The sequence below is a fragment of the Acipenser ruthenus genome, chromosome 21, assembly GCF_902713425.1.
Source record: "Acipenser ruthenus chromosome 21, fAciRut3.2 maternal haplotype, whole genome shotgun sequence".
NCBI lineage: Eukaryota > Metazoa > Chordata > Actinopteri > Acipenseriformes > Acipenseridae > Acipenser > Acipenser ruthenus.
In genome coordinates, this window is record NC_081209.1 from 18,379,727 (window position 1) to 18,405,630 (window position 25,904).

Consider the following 25,904-nt stretch of genomic DNA (forward strand, 5'->3'; position numbering starts at 1 on the left):
CTGCAACCGTTAAATGTTTTTTGCTTTGTGTGGAAAAACTTCTGGTAAAAAAAAAGCTTAGTCTAAATCCATGCATACCCTTATATTTCTAACCAATAATACCTTGAGAAAGATGTGCTTTTCTTGTAATGTAAACTTATACCTGCTTTGCAGTTTTTGTGACCTAATGGCTGCTTAGCGACTACAAAACAAACTAACTTACAGTGATCATACAAACATACATGGCTGAGATAAGAACCAAGCAAAAAATTAAAAAAGTACATTTATGAACACTTAAACAGCTTTAATATGTTTACAAAAAAATAACATCAAGTTATAAAAACAAACATGTTTATTAACAAAAGGCCCAGTAGACTTAACATTTTAGACTGCCATTGTATTTTTTCATGTTCCCATATCTGTGTCTACAATCCCATTTAAAATACTATGCACTAAAAGTCTGAGTACTATCCCATTTTACTATGCCTTTTCATTTCAAATGGTGCATATCAAGTCATAAGCAAGAAGGGGCGCAGCTGTCAACATAGTAGACAGGTTGGAGTAACGTGGTCCCTGTAATATAAATAATAAGATGACCTGCTCTATTTGTTTTCAAGATAAATGGTTGTGTTCCTTTTATTAGAACATTGTGTTTTGCTTTGTTTTTAAATAATAAGTGTATTACTTTTTTATGCTGGATAAACCTGGCCTGCAGCAAACCCTTGGTGAAGTCAGTACCTGTGGTGGGTTTTTCTACAAGACATCAATGTAAACTTATCAATCAAGAACGTCTTTAATTTAAAACAAAAGTACAACACAGACTGCACAACAACTTAAAAATAATAATAATAAAATAAGCCAGTCGACTTGGTAAAGCTGACAGAATTACCAACATTGCAACAAAAAATAAGTGCATACTTAAAAACTCTGAACAGCTATTTATACCAAATGTAGTTTCAATAATGTTCCTCCAGCAGATAGTATGTTGAACCTTATAGTTGTATTTATTGCTGCTAAGCAAGGGTTTGACAATCTCGGACAGGGTTTTCTGGGATTATCCCAGCCTCTATCATATTATGCTATTTTTCTTTTTTTTAGTGCTGGAACAAATGTTCAAGTAAACATTGCATGGAATGAAATGTATTTGTAAATAAAAGTGACCAGGGTAGTATTTGTATCAATGTTTTTTAAATTAGTACACCAAAAATATATCATCCAAAACAAATGTATACTTTTATATGTAATGTAATAAACAAAAACACAAAAAGACATCTGTGTTTCACTTCTTTTTCTGTAAGGGAATCTCAAGGTATACCAGGGTTTAACTTTAATTCTGAAATCAATTGATACAACAGTGTTAATATGAAAGTACCGGTATCTTTAAATAATCTTCATTTTAAAATAATATTTGAATATGAAAAATCCAAGTTTGTTTGGGTATAATTGTATTTATTTACCCTGTAATGCAATGTTAATTTTAAATTATTTGTATTTATATATTAAAGTACCTGTTATGCATGGGAGCTTGTGGATGGTAATACTCCTAAACAACCATTTCTAAAACCTTTTAGACTATCAGGCAGGAGGCAGGACAATGCATATAAAATAAGTATAAAATAATAAATACAACTAAAAAAAACAGAGTTATAAAGAATAAAATACTTTAAAAAATAAAAAGCACAGGGTTATTTGTCCTCTGCAAAGCCAATGCTCACAAGAGCAACTTCAACATAAAGCATATTAAAGAGTTTAAATTAAAACAGACTTGGAGCTGATGCTTCATACACATGTGCGGTGAAACTGAAATCCGGAAGGGAGCCCCCATCACACTCAAGTGCGAGTTTGGAGATTTGAGAGCTCGTTTTTTAGTCTGTTATTTCTGGCACTGCTCTTCTCCTGTTATGCAGTAACCTGAAGATGCTTTGACAACCACGATTCATCCTCACCTGGAATAAAAAACGAATCAAGTTGAAGTAACTTGATAATGTGTCTCAGTGTGTAATAAGAGTATCATTGTCCCTTTACATTAAAAACATAAGATCATTTACAAATGAGAGGAGGCCATTCGACCCATCTATGCTTGTCCGGTTCCTTGAAGCTGATTGATCTCAGAACTTTGACAAGGTGGGTCTTAAAGGATCCAAGTGATTCTACTTCAACAACATGACTAGGCAGTCTAGTCCATACCCTCACCACTCTCTGTGTCTCCTTCCCCTGTCCTAAGTCTTTCTCTACTTAACTTACAAATATTTCCTCTGGTCCTGGCTTCTTTACTGCGCTTAAAGTATTGGTTGAGTTTAATCAACTCTATTTAACCCTTTACAGACTGTGAAGATTATACCTTTTTCAGGTCTGACATAACTTGACTTTAGGGCTTCTATCAGGGCATATGTATTATATCTTTCTAAACAGATCTTCAGTGTCTGAAGATTAAGAAAATAACGTTTTCACTGAGATCTGTCAACCCATCCATTTATTTTCTTTCGGGTCAGTAAGCATTCTTGGTTATATAAAGCAATTTAGTATGCTCTCCGGTAATGCCTGCGCTTTGAAGTCCTGGTATATGGTAATCGCAACCATAGATACTGAAATGCTGCATCACTTAAAAAAAAATCTCTATTGGCTTGGGGCTTTAGTTAAATGTGTTTTGATTGGTGTGTCATTCCTGAAGTTTCTCTATGTATATTTCACTACAGTTCATTTCTTTTTGGGTTTATGAACATTTTGGGTGATTTAGTAGGATTTTAGGTAAGCTTTGTACTTGTGATCACCGAATCTCCCAATACGAACAAAAAACTAAAACTTTGCTAAAGAAATTTAAAATGAAATATCGCTCTTGACTTACAGTACAGACCCGAGTGACTGCGTTTTGGTTGATTGTTTAATGTCTGACGAAGGCTTTTATGCTGATAAAAAAAAATGATGTCACAGATCGAAATGTATAAATGTGATTAGGTACAAGTAGTTCCCGACTGTGGCTATGTGCTGGATGCGCCACTTCCTTGAAAGATAAAATCAGCAGACAGGATGTTTGTTATTCATTCATAAAATTCATTTTATGGACCACATCTTCATATTGCTGATATTTTTATTCCAACTTGGCAGTTTGAAATGTTTTATTCAGAATCTACATTACCAAAAGTGATTTATTTTATTAACCAAAACATAGAAAAACAAGTACATTCTGCACGATTTCTCAAAACTGCAGAATACTTTGGTACTGACCCCCTAGTAATCAGCCTGTTTGTTACATTCAAATAAATTATGGCTGCTTAGTTTTGTAAACTCCTGTGCACCAACCTTTCGAGGCGGCTGATGACGTCCCGCACAGTGTTGATGAGGTTCTCGTGTTCCTGTGGGTTAGCCAGGATGATGCTGTGCAGCTTATTCATGTATGAGTCAATGGTATCCAGGGTGGGAGTCTCCCCACTGCCTGCGGTACAAAACACAGATTGAGCACACAGCCCAGCGACTGAGGCACAATTCCATTTTAGCCACAACTCATTTAAACATGTACTTTCAAAAAGTGCATACAACCCTTCAGACTGATACCGACATGCACATGGGTTAAAAAAGTTCTAAACAAAAATGAGAACAGAGTTAAATTTATATATGGCAGGGCAACTCCAGTAATGGAGCAGTTAACTGCTTTATAACCTGGATGGAGGTTTAATGGGTTCAATTAAACCATTAAGAACATGGTTGGAACAAAGACCTTGACTGGAAGGACCAGAGTTGCCCACCCCTGTTATAAGGCAAGGAAACAGTTACAGCAAAGGACTGAGTACAAGGGATCTAGTACAAGAGGGCAGAGGCTGGACGTTAACCAGCGACCATGCATACTGCATGTGAGCGTCTGAACCGCTATGCAAATGAGACTCATCTACATTCCCCTCATCTCATCTCAACGACAGGGGGCAGAATCTACAACAGAAGTACATTACACAGCACCGCCTGTTACATCAGCAATTAGAACTGGTGACTGGCTGAGAGTCTAGTGGTGAGAGCAGGACTGGGATGCTGTGTGGGAGGTCTCTCACCAGGCAGCGGCAGGCTGGAGAAGCTTGCTGTGAGTGCTTGACGCAGGGTTTCCAGGTGTTGCTGCAGCAAGGTATTGCGACTGCGCTCCTGCATCACATCCCCCTCCAGTCGCTCCACAGCACCACGCATGCTCTCCACATGTTTCTGCAGCGCTGCATTGCGTTCTTCAAACTCCATGTTAGTCTTTCGTAGCTGCCGCAGCTCCCCTTCCCGTGCTGCGGAACCAAAAACATGACATGGTGTTAAAAATGTAAAAGGTAGACATTACTCCCAAGAAGCATAACACATGTCCACTCTTTACAGTGGGTTTGTGAATAGGTACACAAGTTATCAGCAATACATCTATAAGGAACCTTTATTTGTAAAGCAAAAAATGCAAAATGTTTTTTTCAGTTTCATCTCATTTGTAAGTCAGTCTCTCTCTCTCTCTCTCTCTCTCTCTCTCTCTCTCTCATGTGGTTTTAATTGTAAAAAAGCTAGTTTGTAGAAATAGAACAATTAAAAGATTCTAAAAGATTTACAAGAAAAGGTCCTTTCTTCTGTATTCTTTTTATTTACCCTGGAAACAACCAGCAGCCCTGCATCATGTTAGGATTTATACAGGGGCAATAATTCCTGTAAGTAACTGGGTTTATCCATTTAGGGTTAGTTAAAAGCAAAATCTTAAAATGAATTCTAAACCACTGCAAAGAGTAATATGTTCACTTTTTCTGGTTTTAGTCAGAATTCTAGTGGCAGTGTTCTGAACGAGCTGTAAGCCAGACACCACACGTTTTAGGATACCATAGAAAAGTGAATTACAAGACAATTCTAGATGACACATCTCTTTCAGCGTCAGGTAACAGTAGGTCTAAGTATGGCTATATTTTTCAAATGATAAAAGGATACTTTAGTAACTTCAAATGATAGATGAGGGTCAAAGATGACCCACAAATTTCTAGTTTCAGTTCTGATGAGAGACTGCTAATGTCTATCTCATGCAAACCAACATGTTTTAGTTGGTTCTGAGAGCCCACGAGCATAACCTCTGTTCTATCAGAATTCAACATTAAAAAGTTCAGAGACATCCAACACTATGTCAGCAAGGCAAGCAGCTAAAACTTCTGCAGGGGTGTTATTTCCTGGCTTTAAAAGACAGATCTAGCCGAGTATCTTCAGCGTAACAATGGAAGTTCACTCCATGTCTGTGCATAATGTCACCTAAAGTTAACATATATATATGGAAATAACAAAGGACCTAAAACACAGCCCTGGAACACAGCAGTCATGTTGATTTCACCTCCCCAACAGAAACGAACTGAAACCTATCGGAAAGATAAGACCTGAACCAAGCTAGGATTAGGTCAAAGAATGGGGAAAAATTAACAAAATATGTTTTAATAAAAGTAACAAAAGAAAATGTGTTAATTGTAGAGTTAATACAGCCATTTGAATATCTTCTTTTTATTTCACGGAAACCCCATACTTAGAAAAATCAGTTATCACACCTTTGCTGTGGTTCAGAAACTCCTCAGTGAAGATTGGGATATCAAATACTGATCTCTCCTTGCCCTCTGTATCCTTCTGGGGGAAACAAAAAGACACATTTCAGAGTGCTGTGCAAAGAAATATTAAAGGCATCAATTACAAAAATAGGACGTTTTATAGGTGGTTTTCACAAGCAAAATAAGTTTTTTTAGTGCATAAATCTTTAAATCAAATGCAAACTTTTTAAAATAAAGTAGCATTTAAAGCACTAGTGTGGTACTGTCTTTTTTACAGTTTCTAAATTCTTATAATCAGAGTTACAAACATTTCACTATAATAATCTTCTTATATTTATTTAGCATTAAATCAAACACAAGGTGTGGCAACATCAGTGCTGTATTATTTTTGTAATGACACCCATGATGTCTTTTCTCTTTTTAGAGAATGAAGAGCAGATAAACTATGCTGAACTACTGTTAATCAAGTCTCATTGCTTACTTAAACAAGGGAGTTTTTATAGGAGTTTAAGATCCCATTGTCACTGCCCGGGGCAGTGACTCAGAGACATATGCTGGTGTGGCTGGTGAAGGAAATACCAATATTACAATGGATCCATTGGAGGAAAGGAACCCCTGAGCCAGCAACAAGCAGAGGCGGTAAATGAGCACCTTGGGACTTTACATTAAACTGGACAGTGGTGATTACCTCATGGAGAGACTCGCTGGCAGCCTGCCGGATATCTGCTGGAGAAAAAAATGGTGTGAAACGTGCAATCTCCACATTTCTGCTTGCAGTATTTTAGTTCTTGCCTGGTGGGACACTTAAACCCCAACAGCCTACAGCATAACAAATACAATGTGAAACTCAAAACTGTCTCAGCAGGGTGACAGAGGCACTCGGCTTCAAGGGTAAGTCAGAATTCTGTTCTGACTAAATCCCCCTTATGTGGGCAAAATCTCAGAACAAGTCTAATTACTTGTATCATTTTTATTAGGACCAGTACCAAATACTGGGTTGGGATTGCATTTGCCTTGGTCAAAGCCTTTACAAGACCTGGCATACTCCAAAAGGTGCTGGTAGATGAATCCATTTCAGTGATTAATTGAGAGGTAGGCATATGACAGAAAGGTGTAATTGGAGCTCATCACAATCATGCTCAAACTTAAACTCCTAATGCATTTGAAAAGGATTTAAAATTAACATCCCTGTGAAAACATGTTGATTGAAGGCTTTTATGAATAATTTCCAGAGAATACGTAAGCATAAGAAAACTGTTAAACTGCATTTAGGAATTATTTTAGTAAAAATGTTACCATGCTGAATCACCTCCTAGAATACTATAAGGCATGATCAAAAGAAAGGGGTATTGAAGAAAGTAATTTTCATTGAAAACATTATACAGTTCTGCTGCGTTATGTCTTAATTGTATGCTGGTTAATAGTCTTCTTTCATAGATTTCTTAAAATATTTATCCAGTAACAGTTCGTTTATAGTGTGGTCCTTTTTTCATTGTACACACTTGTTGTGAGCGAGTCAAAAATCCTTCTGGCTTTTATAGATATAAAAGGTTGAATAAAGCAGAGCTTGAATCCCCATTGATGAGTGTTGTACAGTCACTGTATAAATGTACTGGCTGAGTCGTTTTCTTCCTGTGTGTTGCACTGCCGCAGAGTTGTTACAAAAGCTAGAAAAGTGTATCATCATTAGTAGGGCCACAAGAGATATGTCCCCAGGATCACAAAGGCAACCCACTAGATACCTGGTCTGTGCTGCTTGCCCTTCTGTTTCTCCTGCACCTTCCTGTTGAAATGCTTGTAGGCCTCAGTTTTCTGGTACTGCTGCAGCTCCCTCATGTACCTCTCTTTGTCTCTCTCAGCCTCCTCGAGATAGTGCTGAAGACAGACAAGCAAAAAGACTTGAGTGTCACAGCGTATTCCAACTATCAACATAGCCCCAAGTGGAAGAGATATACAGTGCCTTGCGAAAGTATTCGGCCCCCTTGAACTTTGCGACCTTTTGCCACATTTCAGGCTTCAAACATAAAGATATGAAACTGTAATTTTTTGTGAAGAATCAACAACAAGTGGGACACAATCATGAAGTGGAACGAAATTTATTGGATATTTCAAACTTTTTTAACAAATAAAAAACTGAAAAATTGGGCGTGCAAAATTATTCAGCCCCTTTAAGTTAATACTTTGTAGCGCCACCTTTTGCTGCGATTACAGCTGTAAGTCGCTTGGGGTATGTCTCTATCAGTTTTGCACATCGAGAGACTGAAATTTTTGCCCATTCCTCCTTGCAAAACAGCTCGAGCTCAGTGAGGTTGGATGGAGAGCATTTGTGAACAGCAGTTTTCAGTTCTTTCCACAGATTCTCGATTGGATTCAGGTCTGGACTTTGACTTGGCCATTCTAACACCTGGATACGTTTATTTGTGAACCATTCCATTGTAGATTTTGCTTTATGTTTTGGATCATTGTCTTGTTGGAAGACAAATCTCCGTCCCAGTCTCAGGTCTTTTGCAGACTCCATCAGGTTTTCTTCCAGAATGGTCCTGTATCCATCCATCTTCCCATCAATTTTAACCATCTTCCCTGTCCCTGCTGAAGAAAAGCAGGCCCAAACCATGATGCTGCCACCACCATGTTTGACAGTGGGGATGGTGTGTTCAGGGTGATGAGCTGTGTTGCTTTTACGCCAAACATAACGTTTTGCATTGTTGCCAAAAAGTTCGATTTTGGTTTCATCTGACCAGAGCACCTTCTTCCACATGTTTGGTGTGTCTCCCAGGTGGCTTGTGGCAAACTGTAAACAACACTTTTTATGCCACTCTTCCATAAAGGCCAGATTTGTGCAGTATACGACTGATTGTTGTCCTATGGACAGAGTCTCCCACCTCAGCTGTAGATCTCTGCAGTTCATCCAGAGTGATCATGGGCCTCTTGGCTGCATCTCTGATCAGTCTTCTCCTTGTATGAGCTGAAAGTTTAGAGGGACGGCCAGGTCTTGGTAGATTCCATTTCAATATTATCGCTTGCACAGTGCTCCTTGGGATGTTTAAAGCTTGGGAAATCTTTTTGTATCCAAATCCGGCTTTAAACTTCTCCACAACAGTATCTCGGACCTGCCTGGTGTGTTCCTTGTTCTTCATGATGCTCTCTGCGCTTTAAACAGACCTCTGAGACTATCACAGTGCAGGTGCATTTATACGGAGACTTGATTACACACAGGTGGATTCTATTTATCATCATTAGTCATTTAGGTCAACATTGGATCATTCAGAGATCCTCACTGAACTTCTGGAGAGAGTTTGCTGCACTGAAAGTAAAGGGGCTGAATAATTTTGCACGCCCAATTTTTCAGTTTTTTATTTGTTAAAAAAGTTTGAAATATCCAATAAATTTCGTTCCACTTCATGATTGTGTCCCACTTGTTGTTGATTCTTCACAAAAAATTACAGTTTCATATCTTTATGTTTGAAGCCTGAAATGTGGCAAAAGGTCGCAAAGTTCAAGGGGGCCGAATACTTTCGCAAGGCACTGTACATATTACTAATATCTCTCTAAGGAGAGAAAATTTAGGTGTAGGAAAGTTATTGTGGCTGCAAAATGCTTCATTTTTTTATTGGACAATAACCATTATGAAACTTGATCAAGAGAACTGTAAAATACAGCTCATTGAACCCTATTTTTTTCTGGAGGACAGGTTCTTCTCTATTCCAAATGAGGCAAAAATAATACACCCTTGGTTCATTCTGAACTACATATCCCAGTGTGCCCCAGGGAGTCTGCTCACCTGCTTCTCCTCTGGGGGCAGCTTGGTCCACTCATTGCCCAGCATCCTGGTGATCTCTGGAAAGGGTGCGTCTGGCCACTCGGCTCGCAGCTGTTCGCGTCTCTCGTTCATGAATCGCACATACCCAGTTAGGGGTGCTTTGGGGGCGTTGCTGTCTTTGATAGGCTTCTTCCGCTTCCGCCCTTTCGGCCAGCTTGGGCGCCGAGGTTTCTGCTGCAAGAACATGACAATACTGCTGTTAGGAGCGTCACCAGAAATAAAATACAAAATACAGGCACCAAATGTGAAGATCTCAAAGTTCAGGGTGTGTACCATTTATAAGGTCAGGGCTTAAAAAAATGTGACAGTAAAATGGTCATTTTTAATGTTCAATATATCAAGAAAAATTGCCCACCTCAATAAGGGTCAGTGGTGTATTAGTCAGCCAGCTCTATACAGAGGATGCAATAGAACACATAAAAGTACAGCAGCTATATTGCTGTCCTCACCTCTTCTCCATTCCTCTGCACCTTGCTCTCTGTGTTGCCACTGGGAGACTCTGTCGGCTGCGGAGGGGCTTGTGAATTCTCCTCCATGGGCTCAGGATGGCCAGGGGCCTGGGAGTTGCTCTCACTGCCAGTGGACCTGTGAGACAGGGTGGATAGTCAGGATGTCAGGGGAACACAGCATGACCAGGCAGCAAGCCTGAGTGATGGGACACAGTGCAGAAGCTAAACTAAACTTCCCCCAAAAAATGGTCTTCAAGCCAGTAATCTGTGACAACTGCATGATGTGGGAAATCCAAGAAAACCCAACAGAGCTCAACCAAGTTTGTGTAAAGTGCCGCACGATCCAGGACTTGCTTCAGCGATTATGCCTGCTAGAAAAGGAGCTGGAGGAAATGAGACAGCAACAGGAGCTTGAGGAGCTGACACACCCACAATTCATGGAAGTCTGCACCCCTAGCAGACTGAAAGCCACCAGGGAGATGGAAGAGTCGAAACAGCTGGGTTCAGATAGGCAGAAGCAGGGAAAAAAAGAAACTTCGTCAAACACAACCACCAGAAATCCAGACATCCAACAAATTTGAGCCACTTCAACATTTAGATGACCAAAACCAACATCAAGAGAATGAAAGAAACAACATCCAGTACCCTATAAACAGTGCTGGCCAGGCAGCAAAAAGAAGGGAGGTCATGATTGTTGGGGACTCCATATTGAGAAACACAGCAAGTTCAGTTTGCAGTTTGGACCCCCTTACTACAACAGTGCGCTGCCTTCCAGGAGCCTCTGTCAAGCACATCACTGAGATCGTGGACAGGCTCCTAGAACGAACAGGAGACGACCCGGTAGTAGTCATCCACATCGGTACAAACAACATTGGAAGAGACAGACCAAGAACCCTGCAAAACAAATTCAGAGAGCTAGGAAGGAAATTAAAAGACAAGACCAAAACTGTGGTATTTTCTGGGATACTGCCGGCACCTTGCAAAGGACCATATGGACAGCTGGAAATACAAAATCAAAATGCATGGCTGAAATCGTGGTGCACACAGGAAGGCTTCACCTTTCTTGAACATTGGAGCACATTCTATAACCAGGACTATTTATACAGGTGGGACGTACTGCACTTAAACAGAAAGGGAACCAATCTACTCTGAGAAAGGATCCTTGAGGAGGTCCAGAAGCATTTAAACTAGAAAGGAAGGGGGGAGAAAACAAAAAAACAGAAAGGAGACCACATCAAAACAAGGGCAACAACTCAGGTAAGACAACTATTAAATGTATTTAGCTTAATGCTAGAAGTCTCAGAAACAAAATGTTAGAACATGAAGCTACTGCACTAACAAGTAACTATGATGCGATAGGTGTTACAGAAACTTGGTTGTCTGAGAGTGATGGAGACGAATATAATATTAGTGGGCACACACTATATAGGAAAGACAGGCAGGACAGAAGAGGCGGAGGGGTAGCGCTATACATAAGAAATAGTCTTCAAGCCCCGGTTTTAAATCAGGACAAAGAAAACAATGCAGAATCAATATGGGTCAGAATAATGGACACAAATTCAAAGGGCATAATAATAGGAGCATGCTATAGACCGCCAAATTCAGACGCTGAGCAAAATAATCTGTTATACAAAGACATTCGAAATGCGTGTAGAAAAGGAGAAGCCATACTAATGGGGGATTTCAACTTCCCCTATATAAAATGGGAAAAACTGATGAGGGGCACGACGGACAAAATTGAAATGGTGGAAATGACAAATGACTGCTTCCTAACGCAATCTGTCAAGGCACCGACTAGAGGGGAGGCATGCCTTGATTTAGTCTTTTCAAATAACGAAGACAGAATAACTAAAACAGAGGTCAGAGAGCCATTGGCAAACTCAGACCACAACATGGTCTCATTTGAAATATTTTTTAAAACCCCAAAAGTAATGACTAAAGCTAAGGTTTACAATTTTAAAAAAGCAAACTATGAAGGTATGAAACAGAGACTAACAGAAGTAGATTGGAGTAAAATAGAGAAAACATCCACAGAAAAAGGATGGCTGTTTTTTAAAAATGTAGTACTAGAGGCGCAAAACAATTACAACAAGTAGACAAATCTAAATCTAAAACAAAATGGCCAAAATGGTTTAATAGATCAATTAAAAAAAATATTCAGCAAAAAAAAGCACTTTACAGAGCGTTTTAAAAGGGACCAAAAACAAAGTACACAGAAAGAGTACTTGGAACTGCAAACACAAGTCAAAAAGAAAGTTAGAAAGGCCAAGACAGAGATAGAAATCAATATTGCTAAGGGGGCTAAAACCAATTCCAAAATGTTTTTCCAATATTATAACAGCAAGAGAACATTCAAAGAGGAGGTTAAATGTCTAAGAGACACAAATGGAAAAATCATAGACGAAGAAAAAAAAAATAGCAAATATATTAAATGATTACTTTTCACAGGTTTTTACAAAGGAGGACACGGACAACATGCCCCACATGTCGACCTGTTCCTATCCAGTTTTAAATAACTTTAGCATAACAGAGGCAGAAGTGTTAAAGGGACTAGGAGCTCTTAAAATAAACAAATCCCCTGGGCCAGATGAGATCCTCCCAATAGTACTCAAAGAAATGAAAGAAGTTATTTACAAACCGCTAACCAAGATCATGCAACAGTCTCTTGACACAGGGGTTGTACCGACAGACTGGAAAATAGCAAACGTAATACCGATCCACAAAAAGGAGACAAAACCGAACCAGGAAACTACAGACCAAGAAGCCTGACTTCTATTATATGTAAACTTATGGAAACTATAATAAGATCCAAAATGGAAAATTACCTATGTGGTAACAATATCCTGGGAGACAGTCAGCATGGTTTTAGGAAAGGGAGATCGTGTCTAACTAACCTACTTGACTTTTTTGAGGATGCAACATTGAAAATGGATAATTGCAAAGCATACAACATGGTTTATTTAGATTTCCAGAAAGCTTTTGACAAAGTTCTGCATAAAAAATTAATTCTCAAATTGAACACAGTAGGGATTCAAGGAAATGCATGCACATGGATTAGGGAGTGGTTAACAGGTAGAAAACAGAAAGTACTGATTAGAGGAGAAACCTCAAAATGGAGCAAGGTAACCAGTGGTGTACCACAGGGATCAGTATCAGGTCCTCTGCTATTCCTAATCTACATTAATGATTTAGATTGTGGTATAGTAAGCAAACTCGTTAAATTTGCAGACGACACAAAAATAGGAGGAGTGGCAAACACTGTTGCAGCAGCAAAGGTCATTCAAAATGATCTAGACAGCATTCAGAATTGGGCAGACACATGGCAAATGAAATTTAATAGAGAAAAGTGTAAAGTATTGCATGCGGGCAATAAAAATGTGCATTATAAATATCATATGGGAGATAATGAAATTGAAGAAGGGAACTATGAAAAAGACCTAGGAGTTTATGTTAACTCAGAAATGTCTTCATCTAGCAGTGTGGAGTAGTGGTTAGCAGTGTGGAGTAGTGGTTAGGGCTCTGGACTCTTGACCAGAGGGTTGTGGGTTCAATCCCCAGTGGGGGACACTGCTGTTGTACCCTTGAGCAAGGTACTTTACCTACATTGCTCCAGTAAAAACCCAACTGTATAAATGGGTAATTGTATGTAAAAATAATTAAATAATGTGATATCTGTATAATGTGAAATAATGTATAATGTGATATGTTGCAACAATTGTAAGTCGCCCTGGATAAGGGCGTCTGCTAAGAAATAAATAATAATAATAATAATAAAAAAGGCCAACAAGATGCTCGGATATATTGTGAGAAGTGTTGAATTTAAATCAAGGGAAGTAATGTTAAAACTTTATAATGCATTAGTAAGACCTCACCTAGAATATTGTGTTCAGTTCTGGTCACCTCGTTACAAAAAGGATATTGTTGCTCTAGAAAGAGTGCAAAGAAGAGCAACCAGAATTATCCCGGGTTTAAAAGGCATGTCGTATGCAGACAGGCTAAAAGAATTGAATCTATTCAGTCTTGAACAAAGAAGACTATGCGGTGATCTGATTCAAGCATTCAAAATCCTAAAAGGTATAGACAATGTCGACCCAGGAGACTCCTTTGACCTGAAAAAAGAAACAAGGACCAGGGGTCACAAATGGAGATTAGATAAAGGGGCATTCAGAACAGAAAATAGGAGGCACTTTTTTACACAGAGAATTGTGAGGGTCTGGAACCAACTCCCCAGTAATGTTGTTGAAGCTGACACCCTGGGATCCTTCAAGAAGCTGCTTGATGAGATTCTGGGATCAATAAGCTACTAACAACCAAACGAGCAAGACGGGCTGAATGGACTCCTCTCGCTTGTAAACTTTCTTATGTTCTTATGTTCTAGTACTGTCACAGTGTGCATGCATTCCCAAAAAATATATGCACCTCAATAAACAAGAAAACACATCCCCTGATGCACAGCAAGGTTGATTAACTGGCTACATCTTTTAGTGACATAATACCGTATACGCTCGAAACAGCGTCCAATCTCCACTGTCTGCCCTTATTTATACTAGCTTCCAGTTTTACTGGCAAAAGATTAATAAATGCCCCACCCCCCTCCCCAATTCCTTTTTCAATATCTTAAATGATTTTACTTACAAGTAATTTTATTTTCATATACACAATGAAACTAATTAAGTATTATTGACATATATTTTGTTTAGTGTTTGTTTGTAATAAAACATTTAATCATTTCTCCCCAAAAGGGCATGTTTATGTTATACAGTGAACTACATGAATGCACGACATACAGTGCTTTTAATAACGAAAGAGCAAGTAAATGACACTGCGCTGTTGTGTTGTACAAGCGAATGAGTTCTATGCATTACTTATTTAAGTGTAATCCTGTATTTCCACTCAACTTATGCAAAGAGTGTATATGACAAAAATATTAATAACAATTTGGTAATACAACGACACTAGGGAATTCATTCTCTTAATGCGGTGGTAGCCTTTAAAAAGGCTGTTGGGTTTTCAGCATTTGAACTCCAATGCTTCTTTACACTGCAGTGCTCTTCACTTCAATATAAACTACTGTCAGCAACCAACATCTGCCAATAAACTTGGACTGATGAAGAGGTAATGAATGTGCACAACAGAGCAGTTTCCTAATTAAAACAAAGAAACACGTCAATTGTGAAATGTGTTCGAGTGTTTTCACTAGATAAAATGATGATTCAATTGAATTATTTCCACCTTTAGAAAAGTGTCTGCTGGTTTACATTCACCTCTGCTAAATGCAACCCTCCCTGAGGACTTCAACTACCCAGTAACCGTGCCCCTCCCGTGGCAGGACTGGTAAAATCACTACATTAAACACAATAGCTTTTATGTACAGTACAGGAGGTTTTGAGATAGGTGTGTGGCAAAAATGATGTAGATTTTTGAACCATTTAACTTCACTGTCATTCACACAGATGATACCTGTGTAAGACTTGTCTATGCTTAACGGTTGTGATTTGTCTGCTAAATGCTAAGCTATCAGCATTCTACAAGAAGGGAAAAGGACAAACACCATGTGCGATATAATACATGGCTTGTCGCCTGGGGCTGTAAATGAAAAAAAATCTACTGCTGGCATTTTCGCTGGTCTCGAATATATAATAACGGATGGCTTTCGTCTGCCCGCACACAAACACAATACATACAATAATGATAATACTACTACTACTACGACTAATAATAATAATAACATCACACAAATAAAATACGCACAAGGGGTGGGCACCCCGTCACAATGATATATCTAGATTTTTAGATTGTTTATAATTAAAACATTCACAGCATTTGGTGGTATTGATATATATTTTTTAAAATCATACCACTACTTTTTGGACCACCATTCAAATAATGCAGTTGACCGATTATGCGTACAAATGGCCTAACAGCAGGTTTTCTTGTTTTTCTTCTGTCCCCTTGCTTCCCCTTGTTTGCAGTCTTTCTGAGTGAATTCCATTGCAATTACTAATATATTGTGTTTTTTTCCTCTGTTAACATGCTTTGACCAGGAGCTTAAGAGCTCTCTTCTGTTGAAATGTGGACACAATCTAGGGTAGATCAGCCAAAGTGTCTTTATATTAGAAAACACCAGCACCATCTAGTACAAACCTCTGTATTGCCTTCAAAATAAAAGGATCCAAAGTTGATTGTGTTGGTTGCTAGTCTGTCCGGGTTTACCAATCCTGGACATGCATTTGTACCCCCAGAATACTGACGGGAGATTGGGGTTCGAATGGCATGCCCAGGATTGGTGAAGGCAGATGGAGGGCGCGGTTTAATGCGAAGAGATAAATAGGAGTGCATTCCTGGGTGCAGTTGTGTGAGTGAGTGACAGAGACCGTCTCAGTGAGAGCGAGAGGTAGACTGGAATTTAGCACAGAGAGAGAGGTTTTTATTATTTTGTTTTGCTTTGGCGTGGTCCTTAATTGTTTATTTGTCCTGTGCTAATAAACTGCTGAATTCAAGCACAAAGCTATTGACTGTGTGGAGCCTGCTTTCATTTTACATGCGACGTTACAATATGTTATTTTAGGAAAATCATATTTTTCTAAATATTGTACTGTTTACTAGAGGGGGGGGGGGGGGCGTAGCAAAAAGAAAAATCTCTTAAGGGGGGCACAGCAAAAAAAGGTTTGGGTAACCCTGCCTTAGGGGATGATCAAATGATCAAGCGTATTTGTAAATGCAGTATTTGAGAGAGAGAACATGTTATGTATTCATTGTGGAACTCTTACATACTGCAGAATATGTCTCACTGTGCTGCAGTCTTAGTGTTCCCTGTCCCAAGAATGGTTTTGGCAAAGCCAGCTACAATGACACAGTCAACGCCTGTTCTCTGCACAGTGCTAGCTTCTTAATTAAAATGTAGTTGTTTGGAATTTTAATTTGTGAAATGTAATTTTCAGATTAAATATAGCATTCTCAAAGTGATCTTTGGGTTCTGTATCTTTGGGAGCACTGGTATAGTCTGTATGGGAAAAACTCAAAGTCATTTTGATATATACCCTGATCCAGCATTGTTGCGCTGCTTCAGAACCTCTTCCTCTGCAAAGATGGGAGGCAGGCTTGAGTTCAGCATCAAATTCTCCATCCTTCTGCAAAGAAAAGTTTGAAAAACAATTATAAACCAATTTCATTTTCGTGTATTTGAAATAAAGCAACAATGGTGGATTTATTTTTACATAACACATTCGTTTTTTTACATTGCAACGCGACCTGCATACTGCGACACTTGTTGTATTGTGACATGAGTGTTGTTACACTGTAGGTTAGATCACCCCAAGTCAACAAGGTCAAATAAAGCACAGTGGGATCTAATTATTATAAGACTACTTTTAAGGAAGTATGTTTGTAGCTCTGATAAAGAGGGCCTGACAGGAAACAAGATCTCCGTGGGAACTAGGCTTTGATTTACAATGTTAAGAATGTGAGGAAAATTACAAGACAACTTGGGTCCCCAGCTGCATAGTGAAATATTGCTGCTGCTGCTGAAATAATAGAATTGGCTTGCACAATGGTATTGATATCTAAACTGCAAATATTAAGGTATGCAGTCATTGAAGATTAATTGAAAATACTTTTCATACAATTTAACGACCTAGTAGAGTAATCAAAAGGCAGTATTAACGGAGGACAAAAGATGACACAGTTAAATCCCTCTACCTCTACCGGTCTATCCTACTGTATATGACTTTTTGCCTCTTTATTGGTCCCTCTGCTCCATCACTACATCTTACTCTTAATACCATAATATTTGAAAACATTATTCATTATTAAAGCACTAGACCAGGCACAATATGATCACTCATTTAGATAGCATGCATCAATTTCTCATCTGTGATCTAGGCCAGCTAAGGACTGTAAACTAAAAGAACGAATTGTAAAACTGAACTCACACCTCTTTACCAAAAGATCTTCCCTGTCAAATCTAATTTCCCTGTCTCTCTTTTTCCATGAGTTTCTTTAATATGTCTTTCCTAAAAAAAAGTTACATTAGCAAACATTTCTGGAATAATGAAGTGCAGCTCAATCAAAGCTTGTCAAAAATAATTCCCTCAACACTTTCATGGGGGGAGTTGTGGCTCCATGTGTGCAGAGAGTGCGGTGTTATTTCATTTATTTTTTGATAAAAAATTATTTTTAATTGTAATATTTTGTGCAGAATTGTTAAATATTGTTCAGGTGTATAGTACAATGCAGTTGAATAGCTTATCGTGCAGTTTCAATCGAATTTACAGTTGCTTTCATTTGCTCAACCCGCCAGATGTCTTTGTTTAATTTCTCTGACCAGGCTGAGTCACTTCCCACAGTCTCCCAGCCTCAGGGACATACTACATACATTGCTCACCAACAAACAGGCCAACTGACAAACAGATGTAGAAACAGAAAGCATTAAACAATGTAACAAAGAAAACACAACAGAGTGTACAGTCTTTGTAGAATACGGTCAATAGCAATCTAATGGTACGTACAAAAATTCTAGAAATTTGAAGATAGAAATGTCTGATAAAACTTAAAAGAAACACGGACCTTTTCGCTGGAGAAACGCTGTTAAACAAAGAAGTAAAATAACCCATCTTAGATCCAGCCATACTGTAAGATACTGTAGTTTAAAAAAGTTTGACGTTTTTTTTGATGAACTGAAAATATTCTTATTAAAGAGCAATTTGGTGTAGCAATGATAAGATACCATTTTTTTTTTATTTTATTTTCTGGCTTTTTAAAACTCAGAAGTTAAAGAACCCAGTGTCGAAGAGGCTACACACTTCTTACACTTTTCTGAAGTTACTGTACTGCAATGGTGGATACAAAAAGAGCTCATGACGGGATATACCTGGGCTTATTGTTTCTTATCTACAAATATGACCATGGGATAATTAGCAAGCTTTTCAAATTTGCAAATTACACAAATTTGGGGTGCTGGAAGAATTTGCAGGAATATTAATGTAAAGTAAAAAGGTACGGTCGTTACCAGATCTCTCTCAAATCTAATCTGCACTCAAATTCAAAGATAATCCATTCATCTGTTTTGGAGATAGTGAGTGTTAGCACAAGCAAAAACATTGTACAGAAGAGGTCAAGGACACCAAACAAATGCCTAAAGGGTGCATTTAGTTTAAGGTCAGTGAAACAAATGGCTTGAATGCATTTTGTAGTGGCAGGCATATAAACGGCTTATCGGTTCCTCACAGAGGGTGCTTAATTAAAAATAGGTAAACATTTATTTAAGACAAACTGACTATTGGATAAAGTACTGTAGCCTTAATTAGACCTTGGGGAAGTGTGCTTTATACCCTCTGAATTTAGATACTGTCTCATTTTCTATGTTTATAATCCCATGATATAGTCATGTGTACTAAATCACGCATTACTGTTTCTACACTCATTTAGCATATTTTATCTTCGGAATTTCTGTATTGAGGCCAGTGTAAAAATGATGAGTAGGGATTCATTTGTGCTAATTCATGGACACGCAACCCGTTTAAACGGACTGTTTATCATCTGACTGCGGCTCAGTGTATTAATTCCATTTCACTTATGAAAATATCGTAAATATATATTTTTTTATGTTTGTTGACTTGCTTTTTCACATTTTTTGCATAAAAAGCAGCACACCATTTTAATTCGTACTGCAGAGGGCAATTGTTTCTCATCAGCTTGTCTCCAACTAATTTTATAAGTCTTCCTCACCTTAAATGCACAAACCCACTGCATTGAAAGAACCCATTCCCAACATAGGAGGCTGAACAAACTCGTCTGCTAAAATAAAAACCGCTTCAGCAAGTAGATATTTCATTTGCTTTGTATTATTGTGCAATGAGTGTGTATATGGTATAACAGTACGATATCAATGCTTTGTTTTTAATTGTTTTGTGTAGTTTTGTTTGATGTGTATGGTGCAGTACGAAATAAAATTAACAGTAATCCTAAGGGAAATCGCCTGGACTCAAAAAACAAAGGACCCAATAGAGATACTATCTCCTTACAATTCATAATACTTGTGTAAATAGATTGCACATACACTACCGGTCAAAAGTTTTAGAACACCTCCATTTTTCCAGTTTTTATTGAAATTTACGCAGTTTAATGTCTCAATGTACTCTGAAATTAAAGCATAGAACAAATAAACAATTGGAGATAAAAAATAAATCATGGAATCGTTTTGTTAAACAAAATTTAATCTAAATTTTTGACTCATCAAAGTAGCCACCTTTTGCAGATATAACAGCCGAACACACTCGTAGCCCGCAGAGGGCGCTGTTGTCCATGGTCTGGATACTGCGTACCCCCTCGGGTACGTTTTTATTTATATTGCTCTGTGAAAATTACTTTTGGTTTTTATGAAAGGCTGCCCCTCAGCCGGGCTTGCCTGCTCCTTGTTTCACGCTGGCCTCTTCTGCCAGCGACAATGTATTTCCCCCAACACGGCCACCCGAGCGCATAACCAAGCCAGTTCTTATGGGCCGAGCAGTCTCCCAAGGCCCGCCCCTCAGCCACTCAGAGAGAGGGAAAGCACACACACACTCTTCCCCACCTCTCCGTGTCATCGCCATGGTCGACAGGCAGATCCCACGAGACTGCTGCCCTCTACCTGCAGTAATACGAATGTGCCAGACAGTCAGTCCAGATCTCCCCTGTTACACATCCTCCCCCTCAGAATGGCACCACCGGTCCATTCGAAAACCCTACAACCCAATGCCTTCCCGAGAGAAAAAGTCTGCGTTTTGATGCAGTTTCCCTGCTCGGTGGACTACCCTGAAGGCATAGGGCTGCAGGGCCAAGTACCAACGCGTGATTCTGGCGTTGTTATCCTTCATCCGGTGAAGCCATGCTAAGGGGGCATGACCCGTAATCAGGGGGAAGTGTCGCCCCAGGAGGTAGTACCGGAGTGACTCGACTGCCCATTTTACTGCGAGACACTCCTTCTCGATGGTACTATAGTTTTTCTCGCGGGGAAGAAGCTTCCTGCTGATATACAGGACCGGGTGCTCGCTTCCCCGCACCTCCCGAGACAACACTGCCCCGAGACCTGTCTCTGACGCATCCGTCTGCAGGGTGAACCTCCTACTAAAATCAGGACTGCATAGCACTGGCTTGCTACACAGCCTTCGCTTCAAAGCGAGAAAGGCTCTCTGGCACGGCTCCGTCCACTGAACCGTATTTGGGGCAGCCTTCCTGGTGAGGTCTGTCAAGGGAGCAGCGAGCGTGGCGAAGCTCGGGATGAACTTCCTGTAATAGCCCGCTAGTCCCAAGGGACCGGCCAGTCAGCCAAGGCTTTCACCTTAGCAATCAGCGGTCTGATCTGGCCGCTCCCTACTCGATACCCCAAATACTCCGACTCACTCTTCCCAATGGCACATTTCTTTGGGTTAGCAGTGAGCCCAGCCTCCCGCAAGGATTGCAATACCGCCGCTACCTTACACAGATGACTCGGCCAATCCTCACTGTGGATAACCAGGTCATCTATGTAAGCAGCGGCGTACTGCTGATGGGGCCGCAAAATGCGATCCATCATCCGCTGGAAAGTGGCTGGTGCTCCGTGCAACCCAAAGGGCATGGTCATAATTTGGTACAACCCGAAGGGAGTCAAAAACGGCGTCCTCTCTCTGGACTCTGGGGTCAGGGGTATCTGCCAATACCCCTTAGTTAAATCCAGTGTCGTCATAAAATGAGCCGTGCCAAGATGCTCCAGCAACTCATCTACCCGGGGCATGGGATAAGTGTCAAACTTCGATTTTTCATTAACCCGCCTGAAGTCAATGCATAATCGAGTTGACCCGTCCGGCTTATCCACTAAAACAATTGGACTATTCCAGTCACTTTGCGACTCCTCTATTACCCCCAGTCTGAGCGTCAATCTCTGCCTTTAATACCTGCCTTTTGCGCTCAGGTATGCGGTACGGCCTCTGGCGAACTAGCGCCCCCGGCTCAGTCTCAATGTGATGGTGGGCTACTCGAGTCTGCCCCGGGATGGGAGAAAACACATCAGGAAATTCCGCCACCAGCGCCAGCGCCTGACATTTCTGTGTTGGTGTCAGATTCTCTGCAAACTGTACCGACCCCTGTTTCGCCATCACAGAAAGATCAGGTCCCAGGTCGGTGACATCATCTGCTTGCGCCGCTAACAAAGCCTCCTGCTGTAACCAAGGCTTCAGCAGGTTTACATGATAAATGTGCTTTTCTCTCCGTCGCTCCGGCTGGCAGATCTCATAATCCACTGTCCCAACCCGGCGTGTAACCTCAAACGGTCCTTGCCACTTCGCCAGAAGTTTGGACTCAGAGCTGGGTAACAACAGAAGCACTTTATCCCCCGGCTGAAACGAGCGCAACCGGGCCCCCCTGTTATATTGGGTCTCCTGTCTGTGCTGAGCCTGCTGCAAATTGTCACGTGCCCATTTTCCAACAGACTCAAGACGTTTGCGCAGATCCAACACATACCGGACAGTATTGGTCGAATTGTCCTGCTGCTCCTCCCACATCTCTCTGACCTGATCAAGCACACCCCGGGGTCTCCGACCATACAGCAACTCGAATGGCGAAAAACCTGTGGAGGCCTGGGGTACCTCTCTGATAGCAAAGAGAAGGGGCGGAATCAGCTGGTCCCAGTAGCGCACGTCACTGTTTACAAATCTGCGCAACATGTTTTTGAGGGTCTTATTAAAACGCTCCACAAGACCATCGGTCTGAGGGTGAAAAACCGAGGTCCTAATGGTCTTAATCCCCAAAAGTTTACATGTTCCGCGGACTAGCCGGGACATAAAGTTGGTGCCTTGGTCGGTCAGTATTTCCTTGGGGATCCCCACCCGGGAGAAAACCTTCACTAGCTCGTTGGCAACAGATTTAGCAGACGCAGATCAGAGGGGAATGGCCACTGGATAACGCGTAGCATAATCCAAAAATTACCAATAGGTGTGTGTATCCTGCCACACTCCTTTCTAACGGTCCCACTATATCTACTCCAATACGCTCAAACGGAGCTTCCACTAGGGGCAATGGCACCAGTGGAGCTCACAGGACGGCTCTAGGGCTAGCTTTCTGACACTCCCCACAGCGTTCACAAAAACGTCCGACGTCACCATCCAGCCCCAGCCAATAGAACCGTGTCACAAGCCTCGCTTTAGTCTTGTCCCTTCCCAAATGACCAGATAGGGGAACAGCGTGAGCAAGCTGCAACAAATCCTCCTTAAAGGGCTGAGGAATGAGCAACTGGTGACGCACTTCCCCTGTCCTGGGTAATTTTTCAACACGGTACAAAAGGTCTCGATCAATTTCAAAGTGAGGGTACGTGGCGGCACATCTGGGCTCGACCACACGACCATTAACCACCGCTGCTTGATCAAAGAGCCTGCAGAAGCACTTTATCCCCCGGCTGAAACGAGCGCAACCGGGCCCCCCTGTTATATTGGGTCTCCTGTCTGTGCTGAGCCTGCTGCAAATTGTCACGTGCCCATTTTCCAACAGACTCAAGACGTTTGCGCAGATCCAACACATACCGGACAGTATTGGTCGAATTGTCCTGCTGCTCCTCCCACATCTCTCTGACCTGATCAAGCACACCCCGGGGTCTCCGACCATACAGCAACTCGAATGGCGAAAAACCTGTGGAGGCCTGGGGTACCTCTCTGATAGCAAAGAGAAGGGGCGGAATCAGCTGGTCCCAGTAGCGCACGTCACTGTTTACAAATCTGCGCAACATGTTTTTGAGGGTCTTATTAAAACGCTCCACAAGACCATCGGTCTGAGGGTGAAAAACCGAGGTCCTAATGGTCTTAATCCCCAAAAGTTTACATGTTCCGCGGACTAGCCGGGACATAAAGTTGGTGCCTTGGTCGGTCAGTATTTCCTTGGGGATCCCCACCCGGGAGAAAACCTTCACTAGCTCGTTGGCAACAGATTTAGCAGACGCAGATCAGAGGGGAATGGCCACTGGATAACGCGTAGCATAATCCAAAAATTACCAATAGGTGTGTGTATCCTGCCACACTCCTTTCTAACGGTCCCACTATATCTACTCCAATACGCTCAAACGGAGCTTCCACTAGGGGCAATGGCACCAGTGGAGCTCACAGGACGGCTCTAGGGCTAGCTTTCTGACACTCCCCACAGCGTTCACAAAAACGTCCGACGTCACCATCCAGCCCCAGCCAATAGAACCGTGTCACAAGCCTCGCTTTAGTCTTGTCCCTTCCCAAATGACCAGATAGGGGAACAGCGTGAGCAAGCTGCAACAAATCCTCCTTAAAGGGCTGAGGAATGAGCAACTGGTGACGCACTTCCCCTGTCCTGGGTAATTTTTCAACACGGTACAAAAGGTCTCGATCAATTTCAAAGTGAGGGTACGTGGCGGCACGTCTGGGCTCGACCACACGACCATTAACCACCGCTGCTTGATCAAAGAGCCTGCTCAGCACGTCGTCACGCCCTTGCTCGAGTTGGAAGTCACGGGAACGAGCTGAAAAATCAGCTCCCAAGGCTTCCAACTCGGGATCAGGTCGGTCCTGAGTGGAGGCAGCAGAGCCAGACCCCTGCGCTGACTCCACAGCCTCCCTCCCAGTCTCTTCACCAATCGCCCCCACCTGATACTTCTCGGACTCCCTCCATTGCCAGCCCTCATTCTTAGCGGCCCGGCATTCCCGTTTAGTTTTGCGGGGTCTAATTCTGTGGCAATAGCAATCCGGGTCACGAAAGGGAAAGATCTCGCCAATTACTTCCTCTTTCTTAGCCAATAAGGAGGACGGGGCCGTCACAGCAGCCAACCAATTTTTAAACTGCTCGCAGTCCCGTCCCAGAACTACCGGTACCGGCAATCGAGGACACAAACCCAATTGCACTCGCGTCACCTGTTGGCCAATTTTCAGATTGACATACATTTTGGTATAAGTGCGCACATCCCCATGAATAAATTTTATATGCACCTGTCCCGTTATTTGTTTATGCCCCGGTGAGATTAAGCTCTGTTGTATCAGGGACTGACTACACCCTGAATCTAAGAGAGCCTGAGTTTGTGTATCATCTACCGACACAGGAATCACAAAACCTGTCTGCTGGAGTGACTGATGGAATGGAACAGTCTTACCTGGTCGAATGACGTCACATCCCATAGCGGGGCAATCCCGGTCGATGTGGCTCACCTCCCAGCTTGTTCCACACGTCAGTGAACTGGTTTCTCGCCAGAAAGCTTCAGCAGGAGGTTGAAACACAGGACCCATCAAGGGGATCGACGGTAGGGTGGCCGCGCGAGACCCCGGTCCAACACCGCAGCAGCCCGTGGGTGACCCCACTCTGCCCCAGTTCTCGGGCCGGGATCTCCCACCGCTACACTCCGTCCAAAGACCTTGCTACCCCTCCCCCCCAGTCCCTTCGCCCTCCCTGGGGCCAGTAGAGGGGGTGATGCTGGTGTAGCGCGGTTTCCAGGCAGCTTAGCGGGCGTTGGTTCCACTGCCTGGTACTGCTCTGCTAGTTGGATCGCCAACTCTAGGGTGGCGGGTGCCTGCCGTTGCACCCACACCCGCTGTTCCGGGGGCAAGCACTGCAGGAACCACTCGACTACCACTACCTCCACCAGCCTGGCAGTGGTGGTGGCTCCCAGGTTCAACCATCCCCGTGCGTAATCCTGCAACCGGTGCACAATGGCCCTGGGGTGTTCCCCCGCAGAAAAGCTCTCCTCCCGGAATCTGCGGCGGTAGCCCTCTGGAGTAGCACCCACGCGGTTGAGGATGGCAGTTTTTAACGTGGGGTACTCCATCCTTGCCACCGGATCCAGGGTGCTCGTCGCTGCCTGCGCCTCCCCCGTCAGCTGGGGCAGGAGGTAGCTAGCCCAATGCTCTCGGGCCCATCCGGCAGAAATCGCCATCCCCTCGAACACCTCCAGGTAAGCGTCCGGCCGATCCTCTGCCGTCATTTTTGTTGGCCACTGTAGCATTGGGTCAGGGGCAGCAGTTCGTACACTCCCCTGCCCTATCTCAGTCAGGGTTTGGCGGCGCAGGAGGTCCATTATTGCGGCGAATTGCTGCGGGTTCATTCTGATTCCCTTGGCTATTGCACTGCTGGATTGGGCAGTGCCAGTGAACCCCACTTCTGACACCACATGTGGAA

General features: G+C 41.9%; 1 protein-coding gene across 9 annotated transcripts in view; it reads right to left on the bottom strand.

Annotated features, from left to right (window-relative positions):
* Positions 1 to 262: 262 nt before the first annotated feature.
* The window catches only part of LOC117427809 (high mobility group protein 20A-like), a 30,468-nt gene continuing 4,826 nt past the window's right edge, over positions 263 to 25,904 (bottom strand). For 3 of the 9 annotated variants that reach the window (XM_058994903.1, XM_058994902.1, XM_058994901.1), the window contains exons 2-10: positions 16,814 to 16,903; positions 9,774 to 9,909; positions 9,286 to 9,498; positions 7,247 to 7,379; positions 6,193 to 6,230; positions 5,508 to 5,583; positions 4,020 to 4,235; positions 3,280 to 3,451; positions 263 to 1,925 (exon numbers count right to left, since the gene is read on the bottom strand). In XM_058994903.1, coding sequence (XP_058850886.1) covers positions 1,922 to 1,925; positions 3,280 to 3,451; positions 4,020 to 4,235; positions 5,508 to 5,583; positions 6,193 to 6,230; positions 7,247 to 7,379; positions 9,286 to 9,498; positions 9,774 to 9,909; positions 16,814 to 16,899 — 1,074 coding nt within the window. In that variant the 5' untranslated portion in view covers positions 16,900 to 16,903 and the 3' untranslated portion in view covers positions 263 to 1,921. The remainder of the gene's footprint in view (positions 1,926 to 3,279; positions 3,452 to 4,019; positions 4,236 to 5,507; positions 5,584 to 6,192; positions 6,231 to 7,246; positions 7,380 to 9,285; positions 9,499 to 9,773; positions 9,910 to 16,813; positions 16,904 to 25,904) is intronic. The other 6 variants (XR_004548238.3, XM_058994906.1, XM_058994904.1 and 3 more) reach the window with 6 other exon arrangements.